General features: G+C 34.8%; 1 protein-coding gene and 1 pseudogene across 1 annotated transcript; both read right to left on the bottom strand.

The window, feature by feature from the left end:
- Window positions 1-3,013: 3,013 nt before the first annotated feature.
- On the bottom strand, window positions 3,014-3,951 carry LOC127080796 (ABC transporter C family member 5-like; annotated as a pseudogene).
- Window positions 3,952-4,497: 546 nt separating this feature from the next.
- On the bottom strand, window positions 4,498-13,852 carry LOC127080795 (adenylyltransferase and sulfurtransferase MOCS3-like). The gene is made up of 2 exons (XM_051021090.1): window positions 13,703-13,852; window positions 4,498-4,953 (listed from the first exon to the last, which is right to left on the bottom strand). Exons 1-2 carry the CDS (start codon window positions 13,850-13,852, stop codon window positions 4,498-4,500), a joined length of 606 nt encoding a protein of 201 aa, XP_050877047.1.
- Window positions 13,853-20,676: the final 6,824 nt, after the last annotated feature.

Raw genomic sequence — 20,676 nt, 5'->3', positions numbered from 1 at the left:
AGAGATGTGTGCTCGCCAAGACATCGCGTCTTATGCCTACATATCTCATCTGGAATAAGAATCAGAGCATAATGTAGTTCGGCTAACTAACGGGAACAAAAGTCTCGATTGCAACTAGGGCAAGAGAAAGGGAAGGTCTCGATCGCAACGAGGGCGAAAACAAACAAGGATTAGTTGTTAGTTGTTAGTCAAACTCGGCAAGACGTCACATCTTGTGCCTACGTATCTCATCTGAACATGAGAATCAGAGTTGCCGTAGTTCGGCTACATAGGGATTGTCATCTGAACATGGACTTACAAAGGAGGACACTAGTTGTGTCAGAGGAGAGTGGGCAATGTGTTCACGTCCTAGCAGTAGGTGTCGCAACTCGCTGAATCGAGTCTTAGGCAGTTACCTCTTTGCAATAGGATGGATTGACATGCCACAAGATCGGAGACGCACGGAAGGTCTAAAAGAAATGGGGAAGTTTTGCCCTAGAGTTGTCATGCAATATGTACTTAGGTGTTAGGATTTACAAATCTACATTCGGAAAAGCGTCATTTATCTCTACTCAACAATCGTGGCCGAAACATTGTTTTGTATCTCTTAAGACAATATATCTTTCATTTTAAAAGGTTTTGATTGGTCGCTCGACGGCGAGAAAAAGAGTTTGATTGGTTGGATGTGCTTTGAGTGATGGCGAGAACTAGGATTGGCGAGATATACATCTCGAATCTTAGCCTCAGGAGTGCATGGTATACACCATGTTCCATTTCCATCTTTATTTGCAAAAGTGTTTAATAGAGATTAAGTATTTTTAGGTTTGATTGAGAAAGGGTTTGAAGAAACCGCATTGACAATTTTAGACGATGACAAGAGCTAAGATTTGCGAGATATACATCTCGAATCCTAGTCTCATGAGTGCATGGTATACACCATGTTCCATTTCCACCTTTATTGAAAAAGTGTTAAATAAGAATTAAGTATTTTGAGTTTTGTTATGAAAATGACTTGACCTAGATCAAGTATTGATGGACGTTTGAGAAAGATTTGAATGAGTGTTTGATAGAGCAAAGTGGATAAATTGGATGATGGCGAGAGCTAGGATTGGCGAGATATACATCTCGAATCCTAGTCTCAGGAGTGCGTGGTATACACCACGTTCCACTTCCATCTTTATTGAAAAAGTCTTGACTTATGAATTAATATTTTTTGAGTTTTTATTAGAGAAAATGGCTTGACGTTGAATCAAGCATTTGATGAAAGTTTGGAAGAACTGTAATGGAATAGGAGGGAGAAATGAATTGATTTGTTTATTGAGAAAATACTCGACGTTGGATCGAGTCATATTTTTGTATTTTTAGAAATGGTTAATTTTACTCTTGTGTTAGTGTCTAAAACAAATAGAGAAATAAAACAATACAACATTATATACACATTGGGGAAGTGGGGTACATTTTGTCAAATGGGGATTCAAAATCATGAAATAATTAGATCAGGCCCAAACAACAAATGATGCGAAATATGAGTGTAAGTGCAAGAGAACCGGCTCATTGTAAGAAAGCCCAAGAGTAAGCTATGTGAGGTTGATGGCGACGCTTAAAAAGCAATCGACTTACAAGGGTGTGGAAAAATGGGCTCGATATTAAATCGAGAAAAATATGATTTTTATAGTTTAAAAATGGTTTTGAATGAATGATGAAATTAAAAGAAAACAAATCTATGTTATGATAATGAAACTATGAAAATAATAAAGCATAAACATAACAAAAAATGTAAAAAGAAATAAAATACTAAAAGAAAATAAAATGCTAAAAAAATGCTACATATGAGTATTGAACACACCCCACTCAAGACTATGATACTACCCTTCTCCACCAGACCACTCATGACTAGTTATTATTTTGATGCTACTTTAAATATATAAACCAAGATAAATTAAAAAAGGAATTAAAATAAAGAAACTAATAAAAAAGAGGAATCTGTTGGACTATCCTAATAAATGATGGGGAACCAAAAATTAAAACCCAGCCGCCTGGCTGTTGGGTTCTTCAACAGAATATGCATTGAAAATGTGTAAACATTTACTAACTAAAATATAGGAAGTTTAAACAAATTTTTAATATTTTCAAAAACCTATCCTATTTAAAATGAATTAAAGAAAAGAAAAAAAAGAAAAAAAAAAGAAATTGGAAAAGATGCAGATTGCCCTCAACCTCACTCTCTCCCCAATCTCACAGACTCGCTCTCTCCACCCCACGTCTTCAACCTCTCGTCTCTCTCACACTCTCACGAGCTCCTCTCACAAACTCGTCTCTTACAAACTCACGAATCCCTTTCAAACTCTCAGCAAAGCTCGCTCAATCGCTCTCAACCTCACTCATTCAAACTCAGATGCTCAAACGTTAACCAAAGAGCGTAAATCCACGGTTTCAAAAAAACCTCAAGCGGAAATCTCACCTTCGATGACGACGACGAATCAGGTGCTTAAATCTTCCGCCTCCTCTCTTCCAATACTAGCTTTTTTTTGATTTGGGATTTAGGGTTTTTGTCTTTGAAACCTTTTCGCCGTTTTTTTGTTTATGGTCGCCTCCAATTTTTTCGTTGTTCCTTCTTTTACTGATTCGCCTCCCTCTATTTATCTCCCATGAATTAGGGTTTCAATAGTGTATTTGGTGTTCAAAGGAGCAACCTGCAAAATCCTCTTTCATGTGCTCAGTTTGGATCGGCCTGTTTAATGCTAAAACCGAAAACGGTATTCTGAACTTAGCTTTCTTCTTCGCTTTTGTCTTAACTCTATTTTGGGTATTTTCTTGGATTTTACTGCCTTGACTAATTTTACCTGTACCCTTTTTACTACAGTGAAATTTCGGGTAACCTGGAGACTGTGGACGAGGTTGAGGTTCAAGGTGACCCGCTGGTATTGATCTTGGCTTGCTTCATGTCGCAGAACTACTCTGTTTGACTTTAATTTGGAATAGTTTGGTAGGCTGACATGATATGTCCAATTGTGGATTTCGCATTACAGGAGGTTCATGGAGCAATGGTGAGGACAGTGCAGGCTTTGAACTCTGTTCGAATAATCTTCTGGATAAGATTGTCAGTGCAGTGTCGACGGATGTTGTTGCTTCATCAAGTACAAGTATTTTTGACTGCTTCAATAGAGCTCGGCCAAGAGAAGCAAGTTGCCGCTGTCCTACACTCCAATTGTCTCCACTTTCTATAACTGGTGTATCAAGCTTTCGTCCTTTGTCGCGGATGATCTCGCCAAGTTGAGACTTATCTAGTGCCTCCCAAATGTCTTTATCTGAGTGCTCCTCAAGAGGATCAAGATTGCCTCGAATGGTCCCTTCAAACAAGGTCGGGTCCTGTGGTATGATACTGAGATGACTTCGGAGGTCATGAAGACCGATGTGTAAAATATTGATGTTGTCTATGTGGATACTTCCTTCTGCAGGTTCAATCAGTCGAAACAATGCTTGAATCAATGTAGATTTGCCACTGCCGGTGCGTCCAACTATTCCTATATTCTTCCCACCAGGAAATATGCATGATACTCCATGAAGCACCAAAGGAAGATTTTCTTTGTAACGGACCTTCAAATCAACTATTTCAATTGTCCCATTTTCAGGCCATAAGGATGAAGGGCGGGAATCTTCAATAACTGCCAGTGCTTCACTAGGAATTTGGCTGTACTGATAAATTCTTTCAATTATTTTGTTTTCAAGTTTGCAAAAGCTAAGTACCCAACGGGATAACCGCGCATTTAAATTCAGACCATATGTTACAGCAAGTCCAGCCATGCTAGGGTCAATACTTCCATGGGGAAAGCTAACAAGCAATAGCATGCAGAAAGAAAAAACACAGGTGGACAGGAGCTCCATACGAAGGCAGAGCCACTCAATAGCAGCAAGACTGTAGAAGAAAGGTCGTGCAAAACAATCAAGAAGATAGAGGTTCCGCTTCATGAACCTTTTTCTTGTCTGAAACCCCGGATTGTGGATGCTATTGGTTTAGACATGATACTGTTGTTATCACTGTGGTTAATATTGTGCAGGAAATTGAAGATCAAGTGGTTGCAAGGAAACAAAACAGGTTGCTTGAACCAGCCCAGGCAGAGAGGGCACTTGGGTGAAATGAAACATTTTGGGCTTGTTGTACATACTACCGAGAATGAAAACAAATCATCCTCACTACCATTGTCAAGGCTAATGAGGTGGTGGATTCACTTGTGCAAGTCTTATGAGGAATTTTGGGCTTTGAGCGACCCGGTACACAAACTAGCTACCACCAACCTGCCGCAACTGGAAACGGCAAATACATACCACACAAAACCTTGCAACAAAACTGGTGGCAATCGGAACTTCAAATCTGGTGAGTTTTCTCGACTTCGATTCTGCTCTTCATTTTTTTTATGTATGTGTGTGCAAATCGAACCGGATGGTACAAGTTGAGCGTGAAACATTGATGGATGATTGTTTGTTGCAGGTTTACTTAGAGATGAATATGCCAGAGATCTATTCAAGTGATTTCTTTCTTATCCTGCTTAAATCCTGTGATATGTAACATGTGGGGGCAGCTTTGGCGTGCTGCTCTAGGTGGTGGAGTTGGAAAGAGCATCGAAAGCAAAGACCACCGTTGTGATTGTAGATAGTGAGCTGTCCTTCTAATCCCGTGGCTGCATCTGATACAAGGGGCTTTCCTAGTATCACGCAGCCGTCACTAATCAAATATCGGGTGGGAGCATTATCTGTTGCATCCATTATTATATCGTATTTGCTGAAAATTTCCGGAGCATCGGAATTCTGCAAAGCTTCTTCATGTTCCACAACTTCAAGGGATGAATTGATCGAGCGACAAGCAGCAGCAATGGATTCGACTTTTGGCTGACCAGTATATGCTTCCGTGTGTATACTCTTAATCCCACCTTGCTTTATATACTGCAGTTTTTTCTTTGGCAGGGTGTTGGTTTTCTATCAAAGAAGATTGAAAGGCTCCATGATGTACTATAGTTTTCTTTGGAGTTGACTAGGAATTGTAGATTGTGGGTTTTATGTATTTTTTTGATTGGAAACCTTGTGTATGGATGCAATCGGGCTAAATGAAAATTTGAATGGTGTGATTGAATATTATAGTTGAAATGGTTTATGTAATAGGATCCCACATGTAATTGTGACTTGGGATTATGTAATGAATGTTTAGATTTGGATTCTTGATGAAGCTTTGAGCGCATGGCTTGGCTTGTTAATGGAGCTTTGATTGTTCATTAGGATTGTGCTTGTAGGATTCATGTAATATGATGAACTTGTGAGAAAATGTTGTGAAATGTAATTTGGAGCATGACTTTGTAGTTTATGGAAATGGATATGGATTTTAGAAATGAATTTGGAAATGGAAATGGATATGCAATGGTAATTGAATGTAATTGGACATGAAAATGTATGTATGAAAATGAGTTTGGAAATGTTTGAAAGCTAAATGTTATGAAATGTGTGTATGTATTATTTTGATTTGGGATGAACTATGGATGGAAACTGGGTCATGTTTGGTTATAAAATGGATTTTTAGAAATAATCCAAGACTAATTTAAATAATAATAATAAAAATCAGTAAAAACCAAATTAAAAACAAATTAATTCATAATTTGTTAAAATTACTTTGATATCAATTCTAACATTTATTGGAAAATTAAAATCAATTAGAGTTTGAATCATTAGTAAGAATAACAATTAAAATTAAATTGAAATTTGGAATTAAACTTAATTCGAAATTAAAATCAAATTGAAAATTAAAAAAAGTCAAATAATTAAAATCCATTTTATAATCAAAAGCACCATGATAAAAAACCTAGACAATGACCAATGTGTAACAAAATATGGATTTGGGAATGAATGTATGCAAATGAACTTTAGGCCAAGTGCCAAATAAAAATGAAAAAAAATTCAGGACCAAAATCGGGGTATGACAGCAGGCACCTGTCTGAAGCCCTCCTTAAGAGGCAATGCTTGTGTTTGTTTACTTTTGTGCCAAGCAGGAAAAGTCCTCTTATGAGGCAATTGGCAGATAAAAGAGATGTGTAATCCATCTCCTGCTATTCAGTGTGTCATCCACTTTGCTCACACCTTGTGTTGATGCATTGTGGATATTAACCCAAGATCTTTGTTGTGTCAGTCATATGTGGAGAAGAGTTCCAACTTTCTGAACTCCCACACTTTCATTTGTATGAAGCTCTCCCAGGCCAGGGATAAGAGCTGTGAGGTCTTACCCTCACTTCCCATTTCATCTGCTTCACCCTAACTCTCAATGTTAGGGTTAAGAGCTAACATCACCCTGTTACAGTGGCTTGTTTGTCGAGGTTGACATGACCCCTTGACTAAAGCCTAACCTTGTATGAGCCCAATTAATTGCATATAGTGTGTATGATTGTTTATTGTGCTTGTATGACTTTGCTTGTGCTGTTTAGGATAGCTTGCTGCCTGTGCAAGTTAGATAGAAACCTTAACCTAGGACCATTGTGGATTGCATGATAACTATTAGGCTCGAGTCAGGCTCCCTTCTAGTTTGTCATTTCCCAGTCTCTGGTTAGGTTAGAAGTTTCTCCCCTGTTAAGGGGAACTACGTCGCCCTGATCCTCATACCAGATGAGGTACGTAGGCAGGAGATCGTGTGAGGTCTCTCCGGGCACCCTTTTTCTTTTTTGTGTGTGTCTGCTTGACAGCTAGCAGGCTCGAGTACCAGACTCCCTGTTAGCTTGTTTGTTCAACCTTTTTGTTGCTTTTGGCGACTCAGCGTCCGGTTAACCCCTTTTGTGTTTGTGTGGAGTCTGACGTAAGTCCAGCGATTGGCAGTCGGTTTCCTGTGTGTGTTTGTTGGTTCGGAGTCTGATGTAAGTCCAGTGATTGGCATTCGGTTTCCATGTTTGCCTGTTTGTGTGGAGTCTGACATAAGTCCAGCGATTGGCAGTCGGTTTCCTGTGTGTGTTTTGTTTCGGCGTGCGTGAGCCGAACTACGGTAGCTCTGATTCTCATTCCAAATGAGATACGTAGGCATAGGATGCGATATCCTAGCGAGCCCGTTCCCCCTTTTTCCATCTGTGTTTTATTCCAGTGTGTGTGTGCATTCTTTTGAGCAGTGTTTAGCAACCTTTCTTCTATCCTTTTGAGCGTGGATCCCGTCGAGTACAACGGATGCGTAGGGGTGCTAATACCTTCCCTTCGCATAACCGACTCCCGATCCCATCTCTCTTTGGTCGCGAGACCACGTCTTTTCCAGGTTTACTTCGAGCGTTTCCTTTCCCTATTTTGGGATAAATAACGCACGGTGGCGGCTCTGTTTGTTTTGTGTTTTTCCCGCCGGTTGTTTTCGCGGATGCGACACTCTTGAGTTAAGGTATTGATCGTAGCTTGTTTGACTTCATTAGTTCCCTCATGTGTAACTTCTAATGCATCTCACATAGCTTTGGAGGCTTCACAATGGGAAACACAATAATATTCATCAACACCATGTGCAGATATGTGAATATTTTGGGCATTCCAATCATGTGATCACAGTTTCCTATTATTATCATTCCATTGTGCTTCCAATTTTGGTACGACGACACCTTCACCACTGTTTATTGTAATTTGATCTGGACCATTGGTGATAACGTCCTATACAAGCTTTCTAATAGATATAGTTTTCACCGGTAAAGATGGGCGCTCTATTGTACGCCCCTTTACGTTCAGTATCCATTTTCTAATAAGAGAATATTAAAGCAAGGAATTAATCGGAGCTCTTGTTACCACTTTTTAGAAGAAGTCAACTTATCTAGATACAGGTGAATAGATCCAAAGTTATAACACTTTACAAAAGTTGTTTCGAAAAATTTAAAGGCTAGCAGAAGTGACCCGGATCGAATCGTCTAAACCGAACCGCTATTGAAAATATCAGATATGCATAAATAGAATCAAGTAATGATAATGAGAACAAATTGATCAATATATTTTTAACAACAATCACTTGAATGCTACAATAAAAGTGAAGTATATTTCTAATAACAAAATACATAAAAACTTAATTGAGGAAAATTATCGAACACCTTGTGTACAATCAATTTCGTTTAGAATTTTATATGGCTTTGTTGACTTAAAAAATAAATACAATCTAATGGATTGTAATCAACACAACAAAATCATTTTAAAAATGTTATCAATAAAAGTTTAACCAAACATATTGATCACATAATCTACGAATTCAATAGTTTGCAAATGAAAAGTAAGAGAGAGAGAGAGAGAGAGAGAGAGAGAGAGAGAGAGAGAGAGAGAGAAGACACGGGGATTTGTTGAGGCAGTTCCCCAATCGGCCTCGCTATGGGTAGGTTTTCCCTCAATTCAAACTTTAATTGAGATAATCAATTTTACATTGCAAAAGTAGTTTTATAAGAGAAATGTAGTAATAAAATCCCATAAACCTTATGTTTGATGTTGATTATAACACTTTCTCTTCCCTTGATCTGAGCTTGATCAAGTCACCCAACAATACCAATTTGATCTACTGTCTCACGCTACTCCTTTGCAAGAAACCCCGTTCTTCAAAGCTTTCACTCAATCGAATCCAAATTACGAATTATTGTCATCCAAGATTTACCAAAATGATCCTCTGGTTACCGTTACTCCTTTGACTGAACCCACCATTCTTCGAACACTCGGTTGTATCCGAATTAAGTAATCTTGTCCAAACCCTTCAAATCACCAATTGATCTTGAAGGAAAACCCCAAATTGGTTTTATTATTTGAAACCCCCAAAGATTCTTAACCTAATTTACAATTCAACAACCTAAATTGGACATTATCACTCTTATTCTAGATGGCACCCAAACAAAAATGATTATGTGTAATTTGTTTGTGCGTATGCAGCGAACATAGGTTAAATATGAAGATAACTCTTTGTATATTCCTGATTTCGTCTTACTCAAATGATGCATGCATGAGGTATATATATGTGTGTGCAAGTTGGAGGCAAAAGGAACGCAAAAGATTTGAAAAAATCATGAATTTTTGGAAAAATGCATCGCATGTGTCGACCTATGTAAGTCATGTGTTAACACATTTGAAGCATGTAACGACATGTATAGTTCATGTGTTGACTCATATAAGAAAAGTTTCTTCTATGTGTCGACCTGAAACCCCTTCATAGTCGGCACATCAAATAGAGGCTACAGGCTTTAAAACTCGTCAACATATGTCGACTCATACCTTGCATGTGTTAACTCATAGAAGAAATATTTCTTCTATGTGACGACACATGCATAAGCAAAAGCTACAGACTTAAAAACTTAACAATATGTGTCGATTCATATAACACATGTGTAGATACATAAGTCAGTGTCTTGCATAAAAACACATTTTTTCCATGTAGAATCATTTCTAATCTTTTCTAAATCATTTACAAAATATTTTTATGTTTTCTATTTCTAAGATGCACATTAAGACTCAGAGGATACCGTCCAATATACATAAACGCTAAAGTATCCTAGTTTTGACATCATACAAAATACATCTAACGGGAAGTTAAACTCATACACCAGTCTCAGTGAATATATCTATCACACCCTTCTGAACATAGTCTCTAATAAAATGAAGTTTTATTTCTATGTGCTTGGTTCTAGAATGTTGAATAAGATTCTGTCAAATAGATAACATCAATATTATCATAAAAGATTTGAATACTACTTTCACTTATCTGATAGTCTTCCAACTGATATTTCATCCAGAGCAGTTGTGTGTAACAACTTGCAGTTGAGATGTATTATGCTTCTACTGTAGACAAAGCAATAATTGATTATCTTTTACTAGCCCATGATATTAGGTTTTCACCTATGAATTGACAGCTTCCACTAGTGGATTTTCTCCCAATTCTATCCCTAACATAGTTAGCATCGTATAACCTAATTAGCTTTCAGTCTATGGATTTTTTATAAAGCAACCATATATTGGTTGTTCCCTTCAATTACCTAAATATTCTCTTAACAATTGTTAAGTGAGTCTATCTATTATCTGACTAAAACCTTGCACACAGACATACACTAAATAAAATATTTGGTCTAGAAGTTATTAAATAAAGTAAAGAGCCAATCACACATTTATATAACTTCTGGCAGACCTTGGTGTTGGTTTCCTATTTTCTCAGGTTGTAGGTTAGATGCATATGAGTGCTCATGATCTTATAATCATATTACTTGGACTTCTTCAGAAGCTCCTTTGTGTATTTAGTCTGATGAACATAGAATCTACCCTTGCATTGATTAATTTGAATACCAAAAAATAACTCTAGCACTCCCACCATACTCGTCTCAAACTCAGCCTGCATTTTCTTTGAAAGTTCTTGGCAAAGGAAAGCATTAGTTGAACCAAATATAATATCATCAACATAAACTTGGAAAATTAAGATGTAATTTTCAAGTGTTTTTCTGAAGATTGTAGTGTCCACTTGCCCTTTTTGAAAACCATTTTATAATAGAAAATTACCCAGTCTCTCATACCAAGCTTTGGGAGTTGTTTGAGTCCAGAAAGTTATTTCTTAAGTTTGAAAACATAATTTGGGTAGACTGAATCCTCAAACCCATGTGGATGTTTGATATACACTTCTTCAGAAATGACTCTATTTAAAAATGCACTCTTAACATCCATTTGGTATAAAATAATGTCATGATTAATAGAATAAGAGTGAAGTAACTGGATTGCCTTTAATCTTACATATGGTGCAAAGGTTTTAGAGAAATCTATACCTTCTTACTAACTGTAGCATTGAGCTACAAATTTAGCCTTATTTCTTACCACTTCTCCTTTCTCATTGAACTTGTTTTTGTATACACATTTTTTTCCAATAATATTCTTATGAAAATGTCTGGGGACCAGAACCGAGACATAATTTCTTTGAAACAAATTCAACTCTTCTTTCATATATACACTTCAACCATCATCAGAAAGTGCTTCATAAATAGAAGTGGGTTAATTCATGGAAAGTAGTTATAACATTGAATGCTCTTCTCTAAAGGCAGACATTGTCTTTCTAGGGCTATCTTTATTTCCAAGAATTAACTTTTATGGATGAGAGGACTTGTACTTTGAGGTATTATTGGATTTTGATTCATCTAAGAAGTAATCTTGAGCTTCTTTAGAATCTTAAACATCTGGCTAAGCTTCTGAGGTAGGGTCAACTTCTGTATCACCAGCTTCTGAAGTTTTGATAGCTTCTGAACATATGGATTATGATGGATTGTTAGCTTCTAAACTTCTAGCTTCTGGACCTCTAGCTTCTTAGGTGTCTTCAAATACACAGATTTCTGAAAAAACTTTGAACTAGATCTAACATTTTATTGTCAGGCTCTTTATCATCAAATTTGATGTGTATTGACTCTTCAACAATATTGGTTTTAGAGTTATACACTACGCATACCTTTGAGCACTCACAGTATCCTAAAAAGATACCCCTATGAGCTTTGGCATCAAATTTCTTCAGATAGACTTTATTGTTCAAGATGTAACATGTACATCCAAACTGATGAAAATAAGAAATGCTTGGGTTTCTTCCTTTGAATAACTCATATGAAGTTTTGTTCAGAATAAGTCTAATATAGATTCTATTTTGAACATAACATGTTGTGTTTACAACTTTTGCCCACAAGGACTCAGGTAAGTTGTTTTTATGGATCATGGTTCTAGCCATTTCTTATAAAGATTTGTTCTTTCTCTCTACAAATCCATTTTGTTGTGGAGTTATATGAGAATATAACTCATGGAGAATTCCATGTTTTTCACAAAAAAATTCAAATGGCTCATTTTCAAATTCACCACTATGATCACTTCTTACATTTAAATTTTTTTACTCCTTTTCAATTTCAAATGTTCTAAGGAATTTAACCCAAGTCCATCTGCTATAGCCATCAACAATGATTAGTTCATATTTCTTCTCATTGATTGATGTAGTACTAGTAGGACCAGACAAACCAATGTGAAGCAATTCTAAGGACTTGGAGGTAGAGACAATGTTTTTAGTTTTGAAATAAGTTTTACTAATTTTCCCTACTTGGCATGCTCCACAAAGACCATATGAGTGATAATTGAGTTATGGAAATCCTGTAACAAGTTTCAACTTGCTAAGTTTAGAGATTAATCTCCAATTAACATGACCTAACCTTCTGTGCCAGAGCCACTTTGCATCACTCAATGATAAAAGGCAGAGTACCTTTTGATCAACCAATTCCGAATTTTTTTTATAAACATTGCCTTTCCTCCTACATTTTAACACTATGGACTTGTCATATTAATTCATGACTATATAATTTTTCTTATTAAATATGACTTCATAACCAATCTCACAAAATTGACTAATGCTCGGTAGGTTATGTTTAATTCCATCTACAAGACAAACATTATTAATTGAGATAAAGGAGTCACCAATAGTTCTTATACCAATCATCTTTCCTTTCTGGTTTTCTCAAAATCCCACATTTCCTCCCTATTTCAATGTTGGGGTTTGGAGCATAAGCTTTTCTCTTGTCATATGTCGTGAGAATCCATTGTCCAGGTACCATGACTAAATACTTGCTTCTCCCTTGAAGCATGTTTGTAGCAAAGAAAATTTGAAATTTAGGTGCCCATGATCTTATGGGTCCTTTAGGGTTAGTTTTGACAGGTTTCCACTTGTTTTGAACCTTTTCTCTCATATGATGAGGCTTAAGATCATTTAATACTTTTGATTTAAAAGGTTTGTTATCTTGAAAGGGCCTTGGCCTTAGGTTCTGAATCTTTCAAAACTTTAGCTCCTGATGTCTTAGGTTTTGGCTTCTTCAAAACATTTGACTTTAGAGTCTTAGGTACTGGTTTCTTCATAATCCTTGACTCAACAACTTTTGGTTTTAACCGGTTCATAATCTTTTCATTCCCAACATCAAGTACAAAATAAGAGTCAAGTCATCTCTTAGCAGAGCTTGAAGAAGAAGGATTTGTTGGTTAACTAAAAGCTTCAAACCCTGGATTAAAAGATTTTTGTAAGTAACCAATACCTTCCCATTTCCTTCTACTTATTCCATATATTATAGAAGAAAGTTTAGTTCTATTGAGGCTAGTTATGATAAACTCTTAAAGAGACATTTCATGCTCATTAAGAGGTTTATCAGACAGTTCCTTTACTAGAGCAATATGATCTTTTGCTAGGGCTTCATTTTTTCTTTGAACATGATTTAATTCTTCCTTCAAAAGATCATATTGCTTTTTAAATATTTTCATGGTATAGATATTTCTTGACACCTTTCCATAAGGTCTTGAATGAAAGTAATTAAATCAGAACGAGATAGTTTAGAAAATACATCATCTTCTTCATTAGAATTTGAGCAAGATCTGAGTCAGATTATGCTTCAGAAGATATAAGAGTCATCAAAGTAAGGTTGGCTCTCTCTTTATCCTTTTCAAAGTCTTCTTCATTGTAAATTTTATCCCATGTTGCCATGAGACTCTTTTTAAACTTGTTTATGAAGTTATCCTTCTGAAAGCTTCCCTTCTTTGACTTGTCCTTTTGCACTTCTGGACAGTCAACAATGAAGTCGTCGGGCTTCTTACAATTGGATCATCCTTTCTAATCATCCTTCTTTTCTATGGAGCTAGATCCTCTTAAGCCATTACTTCTTCCAGAGAATCTCATGTTCTTCTTGGCCAAATAATGAAACCTTTTGATGATAAGAACCATTTCGTATTCATCTGAATCATCTTCAGAACCTTCTACATGAGAAGCTTCTTCAGAGTCCCTGACTTGAGGAGCCTTCGCAGGTTTAGAAACAAATTTCAAAGCTAGATGCTTTGACTTCCTGAAAGGTTCGTCTCTATTGAGCTCCATCTCATGGCTCTAGAGGTTGCTGATGATGTTTTCAAGACTTAATGTGTTTAAGTCTTTAGCCTCCTGGATAGTTGTCACCTTGAGTCTATATCTGATAGAAAGACTCCTAAGAATCTTCTTGACATGATCAGAAGTAGTATAGCTCTTGTTTAGAATCTGGAGTCTAGACACAAGAACTTGAAACCTAGAGAACATGGTTTTAATGTCTTCATTCTCCTTCCTTCTAAACAACTCATATTGTTGCACTAGAAGGTTGACCTTAGTTTCATGAACTTGTTGATTCCCTTCATAAGTAGAATATGAGGATTTAAAATGGTCTTATTAATTTATTTATCAATTATTTTGATGTACTATGAATGAGGTAGAGCATCAACCAAAATGCCTTTAACTATGATGTTTTCAATAAATCTTTTTATGAACAGGTGTGAGATTTTTTCTATCAGACACTATTCTAACTCCATTGACTGAATATCAATGCCATCTTCCAGAATATCCCACAACTCATCATCAAGACCTATTAAATGAGTATACATCTTGCTCTTCCACCATTCAAATTCGTTAGATTCTCCACTAAAAGTTGGAGGTCTAACTGTATAATTGTTCTTTTCTAAGTTTATATAATCATCATTAATAGCAACATGTGAATTAGGAGTACCATTACCAGATTCAGAAACACCAAACATGATTCAATATGTTTTTTCATGATCTTTTATGCACCACTATAAAGTGTTAAGCACGAACTGTGCTCTGATGCCAACAAAAAGTGAGAAAAATACAAGAAGGGGGTGAATTATGTTGACTTTTCATTCTTTTTAAACTATTGGTCAGATCTTAAACACAAGGTGTATAATCTGATTCAATAAGAGATAGGCAGCGAATATGAAATGCAAGAAAGAAAAAATACACACAGAGTTATCATGGTTCCTCTTACAACTCGAGAGTAATTCAGTCCCATTGTACTTACAAGAGATTTTCACTATAATCACACAAGATTACAATTTTCTCAAGCACACAAGCAAGAAGCTTCCAATTCTTAAAGCCTAAGTAAGAGACTTCTATGCTCTAGCACACAAGCAAGATATTTCCATGCTCAAGCACATAAGTAAGATACTTTTATGCTAAAACACACAATCAAGACACTTCAAATGCTCAAACACTTAGTAAGAGACTTCTAACAATCTACTTAACGAATAAATGATTGTTTTAGGTAATACACTTGATATACAATCAAAGGTGTAGAAAGAATATAATGTAGTGGACTCTTTTAAGACTTAGGGATTTCTAAGATATACAAGGATAAGAAATCCTAAGTTCAGCTTGTGCTTTATTTTGACAAAGTAACTTCTCTTTGAGTATTAATTGGTGGATTTTTCTTCAAGTCTTTAGCTTCTTAAATAGAGAAGGAAAAACGTTGTCGAAGATCCAACATAGTATAGTCTTTGAGAAACTTGAATAGAGATATTGAGATGTTTCTCCAAATAGTTACCGACGTTGAAAGCTTGTTTGAAATTCCTTTACTGCAAGAGGAGTTATCAGTTGCATATTAGCTAACTCTATAAAGAAAATAGAGCTTAGGTTTTCACGTGACAGAGTAGGCTCGGAAGTTGACAGTGACCTATCAGAGTCACCTTGGTCCTTGTGCTTTGACTAGCTCAGGTTCTAATCATCAGAAGCAGACTTCTTCAAAGTTTGGTCTTCACAAGATGACTTCTTTAGACTCTGACCTTCAGACGTTATCCTCTTCAGAAGTGACTTCTTCAGAGTATGATCTTTAGCTTCTGATCCATCATATTCTGGTCTTTAAGCTTCTCTTAAGATGTTCATAGTCAGAACCAATACTTAGATTGTTCATGAAATTTTAGTCTATGGTCCTGCACACTTGAAGAAATATTAGTATACCCAATTGTTCTTTAAATACTTTGTTTTTAATCAAAACCTAGGGGATGTGGTACAAATAAATTTTGTTCCAACATTTTAAGGTTGGTTGATATTTGCTTGTAAACAATTTGCCCTAATTGTGAAAGTAAATAGTAAAAACAATTTTAACCAACTCTCGTTCTTCTTCTTCCCTCTTCTCTCTTTCATACACCCAAATAGGGTTTCTTGTGTTTGTTCAATAAACTTAATATTTCTCATAGTTTTATTCATTCCTGGTGCAACATTTGTCTCAACAAACTGGTTCGGTGAGCGTGGAACAAGATGCATTCAACAAAGTATGAGATTGAGAAATTCACCATTGTGAATGATTTCGTGCAAGTTTAGTTATGTTAAAGCCAAACATGTTAAACTCTTGAATAATCATTTCATGCTCATCAAGGGGTTTATCATACACTTATTTTACTAGAGAAATATGATCTCTTTCTAAAGCTTCATTTTTGTTTTGAGAAGATTTTAATTCTTCTTTTAATAGATCATATTGCTTTTTCAATATTTTCATGTGTTTGGATTTTTCTTGAAACCGGCCCATAAGGTCTTGAATAAAAGTAACCATATTTGAACGAGATAGTTTAGAAAATACCTCATCCTCGTCTTTAGAATCTGAACCATATCTGAGTATGAAGATATAAGAGCCATCAAAGCTATATTGACTTCTTCTTCATCTTTGTCAGAGTCTTCTTCATTGTCAAGTTCATCCTATGTTACCATGAGAATCTTCTTGAACTTGTTTATGAAGTTTTCCTTCTAATAGCTTCCTTTCTTTGACTTATCCTTTTTCACTTCTGGACAGTCAGCAATGAAGTGACTAGGCTTATTGGAGTTGAAACATCCCAGGTTCAGTCAAGAAGAATTAGCACTATCATCAAGATTTGATCTTAAGAGTATCTAATAAAACTTAAGATTTTTTAGTAGGTTGAACTCTCAAACCTACAAGAAAAATATTTTTTTTGTCTAATTTCCAACCAAACATCAAATAGAGGATAAAAGCGATTAGTCTTCCTTCTAGACAATTGATTGAAGTGGTTAGTCTTTCTTCCGAGCAACAACTTGAAGTGGTTAGTCTCCAAGATAAACAAAGAAGAGATTTTAATCAGGGCTGAGCTCATTAATCGAACCGGGGTTTTGACGGGTTGACCACAAACCTATAAGATTTTATATAGGACTTATCTCCAACCTTAGCTAACTTTTAACCGGGTTGAGCTTACGAACCGAGCTAGAGTTTTACACAAGATAACCATGAACCAACTTGAGATTTTAATATATGGTTGATTTGGAACCAATGAAAGCTTTTGAGCAGGTTGAGATTTCGAACCGAACTAGTGACTTAGTAACTAAATCCCCAATCCAAAGCTTTTAAAGGGTTTAACTTTGAACCCAAATAAACAATCCCTAATTGAATAAATTATTAAACCAAGGCAAAAAAAAGTTCCTTTTCCTTGATGAATTTACAACACCATCCTTTGAGAATTACACAAAACAAATTTTATTTGGATAGACTTTTAAATTTTATTATTTTATATATATCTTAAATATATATATATATATATATATATATATATATATATATATATATATATATATATATATATCACAAATACTTTAAATTTAAATTATAAAAAACAAATTACGTTAGTATTTTAACGCGTTTGCATATTAAAAATGTGGAGAGACAAAAACAGGAGTGTAAATCAATAATAATATATAGAGTAAAAACCCATTTTGATCTCTCACAAAAACTACATAACCCAAATTAATGCCCGAGAAAAAAAATTATTTAATCCCTTACAAAATTTAAGAGAGTCATATTAGTCTATCTCTTAATATTTTTTCAAACGGTGTTTTTTCTACTTTTAAAGTGTGACTGGAGTGTGATGTGTATTATTTATGCGAGATGTATTTTTTAATAATTACATGGACAACCACATTGAATTTTATTTTTAATTTCAATTTTTTTAAAAAAATTTAGATTTGAAAATATATAAAAAAAGGCAAAAGTTATTCCCATAAAGAATTGAACCTAAGGACCTTTAAACCACATCATATGTCTTTACCACTAAGCCAATGTAAATTGGTGACAAATAATTCTCATGATTTATAGAAATATTAAACAATTATGAATTTAAAAAAAAAATACAAAATCTATGGTGTCTCAAACCTAAGTTTCTTTACTACTAGAAATAGATATTTTGCAACACCATATTATAACATGGTAATAACTCTTTTTGGGGCATTTTTGTTGTTGTTATTTACTAAAGGACATTTGACTACGATCATAGTTAACAATCATGGTGAAATGTACCTGGAGTGTAAGCGTTAGAATCTCAACACAAATAATTTTACATGTTTTCATCACAAAATGAGTTTGCCCTTATATATCATCACAGTTCATATTATCAAATGTGGTATAAGATGTTATCATTTCATCATGACTCTTATTATCAACAGTTTTGAAAGATTTTACATATTTATATTTAAGTGAAATTATCACTTGCTTCAGTAGATAACAATTGTCTCTCTCAAAACAAAATCCTAACATCTCTCCGACTCCTCTCTCTTATATATCCTAATATCGATTAACGTTTCAACAACTTTTCTTCACAAACATGCAAAATAGAAACCCTTAACTCATGCATCGAACTCGTCTTCTTCGAAGAGTTACTTTGTTGCATCAAATCTTAGAAAATGGCTATGTTACATGTTCGTCTTCATAATAACTTATGTTTCAAAATTTGTTTAGAAGTTAAATTAGTATGAGTAAATGTATAACCTAATAAGTGAACTATGTTGTTTATGTATCATTGTTTACATTTCAATAGCTTGTTTCATAATGTTCGTAGGATAATATGACGTGTATAACTTATGATGAATGAACTTTTTGTTGGTTTTGACATGTAGGTAGGAAAGGTGAACGGAGAAAATTAATGAGGATGAAGCTAAAGTGACTGCTGCAAACTTATATGAAAGAGCCAAAATGACATTTATTCAAATTTAACACAAGTATACAACTCTCACTTCAACTTCATCCTTATTTCACTGTGGATGTTATTTTGAGACAAATACGTTTATGAAACATTTTATGAGTTGATATGTTGTTATTGTTAGTAGTAATAAAAGTTATATGTTGTATGTAGTTTATGCTACGTTGTTGGTGATTTTGTTGTTGTTAATAAGAGTTGTTTGTTTTATCTTGTATGTTGTTTAAGGTTTGTTGTTGGTGAAAGTTGTTGTTAAAGTTTGTTTAGAAGACGAGTTTATTATATCTTATTTGGTTTGGGTATTTTTCCAAACCATTACCGAATATATAATTTTTTGGATTGCATTAAAAAATTATAATATGATATATATATATATATATATATATATATATATATATATATATATATATATATATATATATATATATATATATATATATATATATATATATATATATATATATATATATATATATATATATATATTGTTGGTTCTAAGTGTTGGCAGCAATTTTGGTAAAACAAAGGGTGTTCACAAGATGTTGCATGAGATGTCTTAACATAAGATGTCTTGTACCTGCTGGAGTTTAAAAATATAATTATGCAGGATTGTTTCAGGATGTCATACACGATGTCATGACATCTGATATAATGTACCTCCTGGATATTTAAAATGGAATTATGCAGGATTGTTCCAGGATGTCAGACCCGATGTCATGACATCTGTACACAGAACATTCAGTGTGAATGTTATGTGTTATGTGATTGCGCTTCTAATGGCAATCTATGTATGATTGAATATCTGATTTACAAACGCATTCAATCATTAATTACAACCAGATTTACTTATTTTCAAAGAGATCTAACCAGCTGTCATGAGAAGATTTAATTGGAAAATAGTTTTAGGGTTTTTGTGATGTCCAAGCCCAGCCAAACGATTCTATAAATAGGGCATGGAACATCTGGTTTTATACACAAGAAATACAAAGCAAAATATTGAGGGAAAATAAGGGTTTGTGTCTTGTGTGGTCGTGTGACTTGTAAGTCATTCAATTCATCCATAGATGATTGAATTGGTCTGATTTGTGAGTTGTAATTTGTCACTCAAAGTTTTTAAGCATGAGTGTGTGTACACTTGATTGAAGCTGTTAAGTAAGATCAAGTGTGTGTCTACTTGATTGAAGCTGCTAAGTAAGATCAAATGTGTGTCTTTGAAGAGTGTCTTCTTTTCATAAGTAATTGTAGTTTATTATCACTGGTGTGATTGAGGGGGAGTGAGTGGGTTCTCATATCTAAGAGTTCTTAGGTAGAAGTCACACGGGTAGAGATTAGGTGAAAAAGACTGTAACTTGTGGAGTGTACTGAGAGTCTTTGAACTGATTCTATTTAGTGGATTTCCTTCCTGGCTTGGTAGCCCCCAGACATAGGTGAGTTGCACCGAACTGGGTTAACAATTGCTTGTGTCTCTTGCATTACTATTCTTTATCTTTATCCTGTTTGTTTTACTCAGATATTAATGTCGTGACATTACCTTCGACATTTCATATCTGATACCAGAATTTCATATATATATATATATATATATATATATATATATATATATATATATATATATATATAGAGAGAGAGAGAGAGAGAGAGAGAGAGAGAGAGAGAGAAACAAGTTACATCATTTAATGCTAGACAATAATTCTCGAGCTCATTATCTGCATTTCGCTCTTTAACAATTAGGACTTGGTTTAATGCTCTTATTTCTTCAAATGTCCATTTCTCCATCTCTAATTTTATTTGCAAAATAAACTAGAGATGAAACAAGAAGAGGTTGAAGAACTAGGAGCATTAAAACAAAATCTAATCGTCAAAGAGCAAAAGCGGATAATGAGATGAAGTATTCTTGTCTAACATTGAACG

This window comes from Lathyrus oleraceus, chromosome 5, assembly GCF_024323335.1.
Source record: "Lathyrus oleraceus cultivar Zhongwan6 chromosome 5, CAAS_Psat_ZW6_1.0, whole genome shotgun sequence".
In the NCBI taxonomy this organism is placed as follows: Eukaryota; Viridiplantae; Streptophyta; class Magnoliopsida; order Fabales; family Fabaceae; genus Lathyrus; species Lathyrus oleraceus.
Note: the sequence above shows the minus strand (reverse complement) of the source record. Positions and strands in the feature narration are given on the sequence as shown.

Excerpts from the sequence above, each read along its gene's own strand:
- LOC127080795 (XM_051021090.1), bottom strand. The coding sequence starts at position 13,852 with ATGGAGCTCAATAGAGACGAACCTTTCAGGAAGTCAAAGCATCTAGCT. Across the intron at positions 4,954-13,702 it reads ATTCAGATGAATACGAAATG|AAAACCAACACCCTGCCAAA; the intron begins GTTCTTATCATC and ends CTTCTTTGATAG.